Below are 11,432 nucleotides of genomic sequence, written 5' to 3'. Positions count from 1 at the left end.
AAAAAAAAAAAAAAAAAGAAATCAGACACGTTTACATTTTTAAAAATATGTTGTCAAGGACCTCCCATAGTGTTAAAGAGTAAGGATATCACTTTAAAAACTAGGGTGTGCCTGATCCAAGCCATGGTATTTCTAATCGCTTCTTATGCATCTCAAAGTTGGACAATGAATATGGACAATGGAAGAACTGGTGCCTTTGAAGTGTGCTGTTGGAGAAGAGTACCGAATATCTTATGGACTGCCAAAAGAACAAACAAGCCTATCTTAAGGGTAGTGCAACCAAGGTGCTCCTTAGAGGCAAGCTTGGTGAAACTTGGTTTAACATACTTTGAGTATATTGTCAGAAAGGGTCAGTCTCTGGAAAAGGTACCATGTGGAAAAAGTGGAGTGTCAGAAAAGAGAGGAAGACCTCCAAAAAGATGGAGTGACAGTGACTGACTGTAGCAATGGTCTGAGCTCAGGAGAGATCATCAGGATGGCAAGGTTTTGATCTGTTGTTCATAGAGTTACTTGATGGCACCTAATAATAAGAACATCACAATTCAACTAAAAGCTTATTTCTTTTGTCCTCTATCTGCATCTTCTCGCCTATTAATGAGTTGAGCTATATCTCTCTGGAGAGCCATGTCCTAGTGCCTTATGAAGGGAGTTCTGGTGGTAGAGCTCACAGTGCACTGTTAATCCAAAGGCCAAGAGTCTCTGGCGATTTGAAACTACCAGCTTTTCTGATAGAGAAAGGGGCACTCTCCTCTCACTACAATTTACAGCTTTGGAAACCCAATATTGGGTCACTAGGAGTTGGAACTGACTCAACAGCATTAAGTCTGAGTTTGTGTGAGAATCTATGAATGTGATTTAATTTGGAAATAGGATCCATGCAGCTATAGTTAAATAAAGGTGATACTGGATAAGGTGTAACATACATTATTTTTACATGTGCCATATACAATCTTTCTGAAAACTGTGTAAACCTCTCACATTTTAGTTTATGTGCATTATCCATGTGTGCACACTATTTCTGTGCCCATGAAAATGCAAAAATACAGTATACCCAAAGACTGGTATGTTTCTAAGTGAAAAGAAGAAAAATTGGATACAGAAACAGAGAAGATACAGAGAAGGACATGCAAAAACAAAAGCTGAGACTGGAGATACATACATACAAACACACACACAAAAGCCAAAGAATAAGAATAACAAATATAGCTAGAAACCATCAAAAACCAGGAAAGAGACAAGCAACAATTTCTCCCTAAGACCTTCAATCACTCCAGAACCCTGACTAAGTTTCAGAACTGTGACAAAATATATTTCTATTGTCTTAAGCTACTTGGTTTGTAGTAATCTGTTGTGCAGACATAGAACGGGAATATATCACTACTCACTGCTTATTTTCATGACTCTTGTTTACAGTACTGTGTGTTTTCGGTTTGCTTTTGCATTTGTTTGCTTTTCCTGACATCTGTAAGCATATTTCTTTTCATAGAAGTTCTTTTGTACTGGTGCAAGGTCTGACTTACAACTAAATAAAATGGGACTTCAAGTGACACATTCTACACCTTTTCCCTGCTTGCCCACCCCTATTTTACTCAACTGGGAGCATCAACAAGGTTTTTCACTGTTATATCTGTGTGCGGTTTCATGACATCAATTCTTGACATCATCTTTGCATTTTATTCATATTTCATACATTTTTAGATGTAATATTTTCAAGATCACAAGAACTTTAAAATGTGTTTAGTTTCAAAATGTGTGACCAAGAGAATAAAGTCCAATTTTACTTACTTGGAAAACACCCTCCAGCAAAAGTAGCTTTAATGCTGTATCATCCCTATGGACTATCTCAATGTTCTAAATTTTGGCTAGATAATTTCTCACTACTTTTTTAGCTCTTCAGTGTATTAATAAATTTTAAAAAGCTAATTTGTACTATTTATCTCTTATTTTTAGTTGTTTTCAATGTGTGATAATTGGCCTGAACCCATCATATTACTGAAAATAGGATCTTTAAATCTGATCTAAAGGGAAAAGTAACTGCTGTGTAGTGTTCCTAATTAAGAAAACAAAAACCACAATAAGCAAAATAAAACAAAAACAAAGCAATAAAACCCAACCTTACTGCCATCAACTTGATTCCGACTCACTGAAACCTTGTAAGACAAAGTAAATTACGTCACAAAATTTCCAGGATGGCCATTTCCATGGAAACAGAAAGGCTGGAAGGTTTTTGGGTCACAGCCAACTACTTAACCACAGTGCCACCAAGACTCCACAGAGCAGCCAAATGACCTTGGAAGTATAATCCTAGCCATATACACTAGAGATCTAACAGAAGTTACATGCAAAAAACACCTGCACACCTGTGTTCATTGCAGAACTACTCACAAAGCAAAACAATGGGAACAACCTACAATGCAACCTAATGGGCAAAGGATAAGCAATATGTGGTACATCCACACAATGAAATACTACGCTGAAATAAAGGAAAGTGAGTTCCTGAAACATCTGGGAACAAAGATGAACCTAGAGGATGGTATAATAAGCAAAATAAGTCAACCATAAGAAGATAAATACTGTATGAGCTCGTTTGTAAGACATGACATGAATGGGCAAATGTGCAGAAATTAATATTCATTAATAGTCTACCAGAGATGAGGGGAGCAAAGGGAGTCAGTCTCTTGATAGTTACTGCTGTGTATTGCCCAGCAGGTACCCACTTTGGGTTAGCAGCGCAGCTTCCTACAAACCACCCCACAAGAGCTGCCTCTAGTGTTGTTAAAGCTCCAGTGGGTTTTCAAAGGCTATAAATCTCAAAGTTCAAAGTCCAAAGGCAAAACAGTTCAAAGGCGATTGATACATTTGAACTATGGTGTTGGAGAAGAGTACTGAATATCCCATGGACTGCCAAAAGAACAAATACATATGTTTTGGTAAAACTGCAGCCAGAAGCACTCTTGGGGGCAAAATGACGAAGCTTCGTCTCACATACTTTGGTATGTTGCTAAGAGAGGATACTCCTTAGAGAAGGACATCATGCTTGGGGAGGTGGAGGCACAGTGAAAGAGAGGAAGATCCTCAACCAGGTGATTGACACAGCAACTGTGGCACTGGGCTTGAAATATGTCAGAGATTATAAGGATGGCACAGGATAGGACAGTGTCCAGATAAGTTGTTCATAGGGTCAAGAAGAGTCATACTTGACTCCAAGGCACTTAATAACAACATCAACAACAAATAAATTGCACAGTAAGAGATCGTCAACCCATCCTCTGCAAAGCAGCTGGATTCCAACCCGTGCATTCGGGTTGGCAGTGCACCTTCTTACCACTAGGCCACCAGAGCTCTCTCTCTAGTAAATATTTGTTATTTTTGGTGATGGGAAAAGTAACACTAAACAAGGACAAAATAAATACTAGCAGTTTAATCAAAGTAATTGTCACTACAAAGTACACACAACGAAGTAGCTTTATTTACTATAGCACATATAATTTTGAAACTGCAAAACAACCAAAAAGTACATTCATATACATGCCCTTATATCTTTTTGTTGTTTTTGCAGTTAGGTCAAAATTGTATGTGCTATAATAACAACACTCTTAACACCAGCAATCAGGAAATCAAAAGATGAATTGCACTGAAGTCTGCTGTCAGGGACCTTTGCAAAGTTCTAAAGATCAATGATGTCAGCCTAGAGATTAAGGTGTGCCTGATCCAGGACATGGTCTTCCCAATTATTAGCTATCTATCAGAAAGTTGGACAATGAATAAGGATGACAGAAGAAGAATTGATGTCTTTTGAGTTGTAGTGCTGGAGAAGAGTATACTATGTACCACTAGGAGAATAAATAAGTCTGTCTTGGAGAGTGACACCAAGTTTCTCCTTGGAGGCAAGGAATCTGAAGCTCCTTCTCACTCTTACATACTTTAGGCATGTGGTCAGGAGGGACCAGTCCTTGGAGAAGGACATTATTCTTTGAAGGGTGGAGGGACAATGCAGGAGAGGAAGACCCCAGATGAGATGGATTGATACAGTAACTGGAGCAATGCGCTTAGGTGTGTCAGAGTCAGTGAGACTGCCTCACAATAGGGCAAGGTTCAGAGCTATTATACAAAGAGTTGCTACGATTCATGCACAACTCAATGGCACATAATAACAATAACAACTCTCTGCAAGAAAGAAGAAGCGAAGAATGAAGTATGCATCCTTTGGAGTCAGAGATTCCTGCACCACTCAGGTCAGGGTACACCCAAGGAAAGCAGCGGCCACAGAAGAGAGAGAACATGAGACCGGTGTGCAACAGAGCTGACCTGAAACTGCTGCCCCATGGAACCAGAGCCAGAGACCTCTGCTCAAGTTTTGTAGAGGTGAGGGGCTAGGGTGGGAGAGAGACCTTAATTGGCAGGACTAAGAGAGCGTTGTAACACAGGCCTAAAGTCACAAGGCTGAAGGCTATGCGAGCACACAATAGAAACTGTCCTGACTGAGAAATTGTATCCTGTTGCCAACCTAAGCGGTAACCTGTAACTTTCCCTAATAAACTCTGTAATTGGAGTATGACTCTGTGAGGCCTTTATAGCTATAGCAGTGGATTTTGGACCCAGTAGAACAGTAGGATTGTGCTGGAATTAGTAGAAAGTAAGGAGAGAATGTGTGTTGGGGGAGGGAGAGGAGCATGTCTGACCTCATAGAAACTGGTTTTGTGTTGTGAACGCCATTGATGGGGGGAGGGATGGAGACGGCTGTTTCCCCTAGTACAGTTAGTAAAGATCGGATTTATCTGTCTTTACACTGACCTTGTTCTTTTTATACATGGTCCAATAGAATCCTCAAGTTCAAACTTTTTCTTTAATATTTTGTTGTATAAATAGATATAAAACCAGTTATATTTTGTTCTTACCTTAATACTATTAAGTCCTGATGGTCCAAGAAGCACACCACAAATAATATAACCAAACATTGTTGGTAATCCTATTGTTGTGCATAACCAACCACAAGGTAAAGACAGCATTCCTATGGTAACAATGTCCTGTTGTAAAAACAAAACAAGACATTTTGAACAATCGTTGGCTCTATTTCATGCCAAAAAAGGGTGAACTGAGTGGTAAATGGGACAGATTTTTTTCATTGCAGTCCACAACCATCAATGCAGTTCAAATCCAACCACGCTCAACCATGATGCTATCAACTTCAAGCTCTTATTTTGAAGCAATATGGACTCCTCGTCACCATTAGAGGAGGCAGTTCACACTCTGCATTTTAGTAAAGCTATAAAGCTACAATTACAGTCTTCATAAAGCCATATAGACATCCCTTGGTTATAAATTCATCTAATTTCTAACTCCACTTTCAAATCAGAACAGTTAGGTACTGTTCATATCTAATGTCAGTCAAGTGTTTGTCAGAGTATATTAAGCTTCTATGAACAAAAACCATTAAAGAAACAGTTCTTGATACACAAAAGCATAATTTACATAATAATACAGTAATAATTGTTTCGGTGTCCACACTTATTACAAACCATTGTATGTACTGCAAATTTTTTATACAGAAAGCTTTACAAAAAGTTGGTTGGATGTAAAGCAACCCTAGTTACTGCTTGGAAATGACACACTAGCCAAAACTTCACAGTCATGTAAGAATTGTATACTTTAGTGAAAATAGTTTTTTGATAGGTGTCACTCTAATCCTATCACAGGAACGTAAATAAGACTTTCAAGAAGGCTTCTGAATTCTCAACATTTAAATTAATTAACTTTCATTTAAAACATTAAAATGTTTTCTTTTTAAGGAGAGAAGGTCTCAAATGACAAAAAAGAATGTAGGAATTTCTAATAGAAAATAGAGGAATTTTGTTCCAAAAATAAATTTCCATCTTAGGAAGGGAAGGACACAGTTTTGAAAGGAGATTTAACACAGACTACCTTTATAAAATGGTGATCAGCACGTGGGATTGTTGAATCTCTGGGCTTGGTCAAAATATACTGGTTATTCTGTGAGTCAATTAACATACTGAGACCTAAATCATCTTCTACTTCTCGTTTTGTTATATTTTGCTTGGAATTGGCTTCTTCTTCTTCCACTCTAAGAACTGCCTCAAAATTGACTCCTTTTACCTATAAGAAAATAGCAATATTGCCTAATTAAAATCAAAGAAATGTTTTCAGATTAATTTTTAAGAAAAAAAAATTTATACCTAAGAATTATGGGCTTTCAGTAATAAATGGGACTAAAAATTAGTAAATGTCCATTAGCATGAATTAGGAACTTTTTCCCCCCAGTTAAAAAAGCTGTCTAAGGATGAAAATGTTTAGGATTTCTACTATTTACAAACATCTGTTTCACTTAATTTAGGGCATATTCTTTGGAAATTTATAGCCCCCATGATATTTAAGAGTTTTCACCTTACCTCACAATCAGTAAAATTTAAAATACTTTTCTTTTTTTTTTTTAAAAGATTTTATTATTTGAGTGAACGTTTACAAAGCATATTGGTTTTTCATTAAATCATTGGGACATTTTTTTCCCATTCATTCATTATTGCATTTTCCCCCCTACCTACCCCTTGCCCCTAAATCGCTCTTCTCTTTGAAAAGTAAAAGAAAAATTCTTTCATTGTTACACAATCCCTCCCCCCAAGTGCACTCCACTATGTAACGTTCATTCTGGACTCCTGTCATAATAATACTAATCATATATCGCTTTTAAACAGTTCTCTCCCTCATCTGTTTCAATGCAGTATACATTATTTGTCCCCTTTTTCTCAGTCTCCCCTCAACTCTGATGTTAGTCCTGTTTTACAACAGTGGCACTATGCAGTATTTGTCCTTTTGTGACTGAGATAGTTCACTCAGCATCATGTCCTCAAGGGTCATCCATTTTAAGTAATACTTCATGAGTTCTTTGTTTTTCAGTGCAGCATAGTATTCCACTGTGTGAATATACCAGAGCTTCTCTGTCAATTCGTTTGTTGATGGTCACTTAGGTTGTTTCCAACTCTTTGCTACTGAGAACAAAGCTGCAATGAATATGGGTGTGCATTAAAACACTTTTCTTTCTACTTCATTTTTAGCTTGTCCCTTTTCTTCCCTAATTTTACTCTAATGAGCTTACATTATTCAACTCATATTCATATACCAGACCAAACTAATAGCTATGGTCAATTTTCAACAGAGTCTGAAATCTTACTTCAAATATGAAGATCAATTTTGTACAGAGCTTTATTTTCCATAAGCAAGTGAGAACTGAAAGTTGACTTTCCAGTGCAAATTTCCTTGAAACCACAATTCAACTGGATGGTAAAACTAGAGAACGGAGAGTAGTCACTACTAAGAGAGAAGTGACTATAGTTTAAGGAGTTCTGGTGACTTGCTGGTAAGGAGCTGAGCCGCCAAATTAAAGGAACAGGGTGCAGATTCACCAGCTGCTCTGCACAGAAGATGGGTAGTTCCTTCCGGTGCTCTGAAAACTTACTGATGGGTCAGCTGTAAGCCGGTTCCCACATAAAACAATATGGTACACGGTTCGACTCTAACACACACAGAGTAACCAGGTGACTGAATCAACTCAGTGCAACTGAAGTGGTTTTAGTTTGTTGCTGAAACATGAAATAAAACATGCAAAAGAATTTCAATGACATATCCTTTCCATGAATAAGTACCTCAGTGTGTAAAAGGAAAATTGTCCCGAAATGTAACTTACAGATTTATTGTCATCAAAAGCATGTTCTTCTATTTCTTCCTCTAATCGATCTGCTGCCTTTCTTACATCTTCAAGAATTTCATCAAGCATAGATAAACTTTTATTTTGATGTTGCATATTTTTAAGAGCTTCAACTTGATGTTTTTCTGCTGCCAGAAGTTCCACATATTCTGTCTCTTCCTACGCATTAGTAAGGAATGAAAAGTGAAATGTATTAAGAAATAAACCAATTATTAATTTCACGTACCTGTCCTAAATTAATCAAATCAACCCACCCTCTCTGTTAAATATCATAGATTATCCTTGATTATTTAGGCATAATTGAGCCTAGCAAAATTCTTAAGGAAGTTCTTTGTTTATATACATACAAATTTAATATATCTAATTCCCATAAATGAAATTATAATTTTTGAAGGTTATCTCCATGTAAGAATGACTTACTGTACATTGATTATACTACAGGTACACTGCCTACTATTTATATGAAGTATATTTACAAGTATAAGAATACCTGTAATGCAAAAAAGAAAAAATACCTGGAATGCTTGTATATGCTTTTATCTGTATATTCATAAGCAGATACACATAGTCAAATCCCAAGTAACAAAGGAAAATTATTCTAGAAAGAATAATTATTTGGGAAACTGACAGATAGTGGCTGGACATATAACTTAATAAATATGTATCATAAAAATAGTTAAACCCTAAATATATTAATCAAATTATTAACCTTAACTTTATCCTAATATTTATCTACATTTAAAGGGGAATTTAAATGGGACAAATAAATGAAAGGGCAGTACTGAGAAACAAAGATTGGCCATTTAATGGATCTCTAGTGATAAGATCAACTCAATGACCTAAAACAATGCTATATCCTGGAGTTATAATGCAGGAAAGAGTGTAAGTTGCAATACTGTTTAAATTTTATAAAGTATGTATATTTAAATTAACATCACCTAAACTCATGCACTGTTCTCTCTTTTATAAGAAAACCTTACAATAAATTTGGATCCTATAAAGTATCCCTATTTAAAAGTAATAAAAAACGTAATGTTTCAACTGTAAAGATCTTATAAGATAGTAATTTTTATGCAAAGAGTAATGTTATGGATATTTCTAATACAGAATAACAATGACAGGAATTCACATGTAAAATAAGCAAGACATTATGTAAAATCAATCTCTTTATAAGATTTTACTAAAAATCACAATTTTTTGAAGTTTGACAATAAATGAAGTTGATAGGGGAAGGGGGAAAAGTAAGATGATTAAATCAAAGCTAATAGAACCCTTAGCTCCATTTGTCCAATTACTAGAATTCTTAAAAAAAAAGTCATTCTTCAAAAAATTTTGTATTTCTTTAGTTTTCAAGCTGTGTAAAAAGACTTCTCTATTATGAAATAATGTTTTATATCTTTAAGGTGCTAGGCATCAAAAGGTACTCAAATATCATAGCTTTATAAAGTAATATAAAGAGTATCAACTCAAATATGTTGGTGATTACTGTCGAGTAGAGCACAACTCATTGCAACCTTATGAACAGAAGACCTGAAGCCTTTCTATAACTATCATTTTATTCACAAAGTTCATAGTGTTTCCAGAGGCATGTTGTTTAGGAAGTGGATGCCACTCCTACTTCCAAACCTGTATTAACCTGGGAGACCCAGCAAACAATGTCCACCATGGGTAAACGTTATACCATTTGACACCTCAGTGGCACAAGGTTCAGCATCACAGCAACCCTAGGTTACTTCTGCACTGCATATTGACAGAAGAATGCTGTACCACTTTGAAAAAGGTTCCTCCAAAATATAATAGCAACCGGCTTTTAAATACAAAGGCCCTCCCTGAGGGATTGTTGACTCTAAAACAAGAGGCTTACATAAAAAACAATCAATATAGTATATGTTGTTTATGTTGTTGTTGCTATGTGTTGTTGAGTTGCCTGCAGCCTATAGCGACCCAATGTACAGCAGCTCTGAACCCTTCTCTGTCCTGAGCCAGTCTCACTAATTCTCACACACCAATTCTCACTGCCCCAGATACTGTATCAATCCATCTCAACTGGGGTCTTCTTCTGCTGCACTGTCCCTCCACCCTTCCGAGCATGATGTCCTTCTCCAAGAACTGGTCTCCCCTGGCCATGTGCCCTAAGAATGTGAGACAGAGCTTTAAAATCCTAGCCTCCAAGGAGAGACTTGGTTTCACTCTCTCCCAGACAGACCTATTTGTTCTCCTAGTGGTCCATGGCATACTCTTCTCCAGCACTACAACTCAAAAGACTTCAATTCTTCTTCTGTCATCCTTATTCATTGTTCAGCTCTCTGATACATAGCAAATAATTGTGAAGACCATGTCCTTGATCAGGGACACCTTAGTCTCTAGACTGACACACTATTCTTTAGAACTTTGTAAAGGTCCCTGAGAGCAGACTTCCAATGCAATTTTTCTTTTGATTTCCTGACTGCTGGTATTAAGAGTGTTGATTGTGGAGCCAAGCAAGCTTTAATTGCTAACAATCTCAATCTCTTCTCCATCACAGTGCTGCCAATTGGTCCAGTGGTGAGATTCTTTGTCTTCTTGATATTGAGTTTCAATCCATATTGAAGACTACAGTCCTTGATCTTCTGTAGCAACCACTTCAGGTCTTCTTCAGTTTCAAGCAAGTAAGGTTGTGACATCTGAATATTGTAGGTTGCTGATGAGTCTCCTTCAATATTGATGTCAAATTCCTCCTCATAAAGCCCTGCTATTCAAATGGTCTGTTCTGCATACAGATTGAAAAGGTATGGAGACAGGATGCATTCCTGATGCACTCCTTTCCTGATTTTGAACCATTCAGTGTTTCCTTGCTCTGTTCTGAGGACTGCTTCCTGGTCCAAGTATAGGTTTTGCATAAGCACAATCAAATGTTCTGGGATTCCCATTTTCCTCAAGGTTAGCCACAATTTGTTGGGATCCACACAGTCAAATGCCTTTGCATAGTCAATGAAACAGAGAGACATTCTTCTGGTACTGTCTGCTTTCTGCCAAGATCCATCTGACATTGGCAATATGTCTCTAGGGCCATGACCTCTTCTAAATCTAACTTGTATTTCTGGTAGTTCTCTGTCAATGTATTGTTCAGTTGTTCCTAGATAATCTTCAGCAGAATTTTGCTATTGTGTGATATTGTTCAAGAATTTCCACACTTTGTTGGGTCACCTTCTTTATTTTTTTTTTTATTTTTGGAATGGGAATAAAATATATATCTCTTCCAGGTGTTGTTTGCCAAGTAGTTGTCCTCCAGATTTCTTGGCAAAACTTGGTGAGCACATCTAGGGCAGCATCTGCTTGTTGAAATATGTTAATTGGTATTCCATCAATTCCTGGTGCTTTGTTTTTTTGCCAATTCCTTCAGAGCAGCCTGAACATCCTCCTTCATCACCACTGCCTCTTAATCATATGTTGTTACTTTAAATTCTTCTATGTCAGCCAGTTCTTTTTGGTACAATGACTCTGTATACTCCTTCCATCTTTTTAAATGCTTCCTGAATCACTGAATATTCTGCCTCTAATATCCGTAAGCATTGCAACTCACAGCTTTAATTTGTTCATTAGTTTCTTCAGCTTAAGAAATGCTGAGTGAGTTCGGTCTTTTTGATTTTCTGACTCCAGCTCCTTACACATTTCATTATAATATTTTGCCAAGCATTGCAACTCACAGCTTTAATTTGTTCGTTAATTTCTT

General features: G+C 36.9%; 1 protein-coding gene across 1 annotated transcript in view; it reads right to left on the bottom strand.

Moving 5' to 3' along the window:
* TMCO3 (transmembrane and coiled-coil domains 3) overlaps positions 1 to 11,432 on the bottom strand; it is a 94,825-nt gene that overhangs the window by 81,298 nt on the left and 2,095 nt on the right. The window contains exons 2-4 of the mRNA XM_006883810.1: positions 7,700 to 7,879; positions 5,923 to 6,114; positions 4,899 to 5,027 (exon numbers count right to left, since the gene is read on the bottom strand). Coding sequence (XP_006883872.1) covers positions 4,899 to 5,027; positions 5,923 to 6,114; positions 7,700 to 7,879 — 501 coding nt within the window. The remainder of the gene's footprint in view (positions 1 to 4,898; positions 5,028 to 5,922; positions 6,115 to 7,699; positions 7,880 to 11,432) is intronic.

Source organism: Elephantulus edwardii, unplaced genomic scaffold, assembly GCF_000299155.1.
Source record: "Elephantulus edwardii isolate Elephantulus edwardi_28Jun2011 unplaced genomic scaffold, EleEdw1.0 scaffold00030, whole genome shotgun sequence".
Classification (NCBI taxonomy): Eukaryota; Metazoa; Chordata; class Mammalia; order Macroscelidea; family Macroscelididae; genus Elephantulus; species Elephantulus edwardii.
Note: the sequence above shows the minus strand (reverse complement) of the source record. Positions and strands in the feature narration are given on the sequence as shown.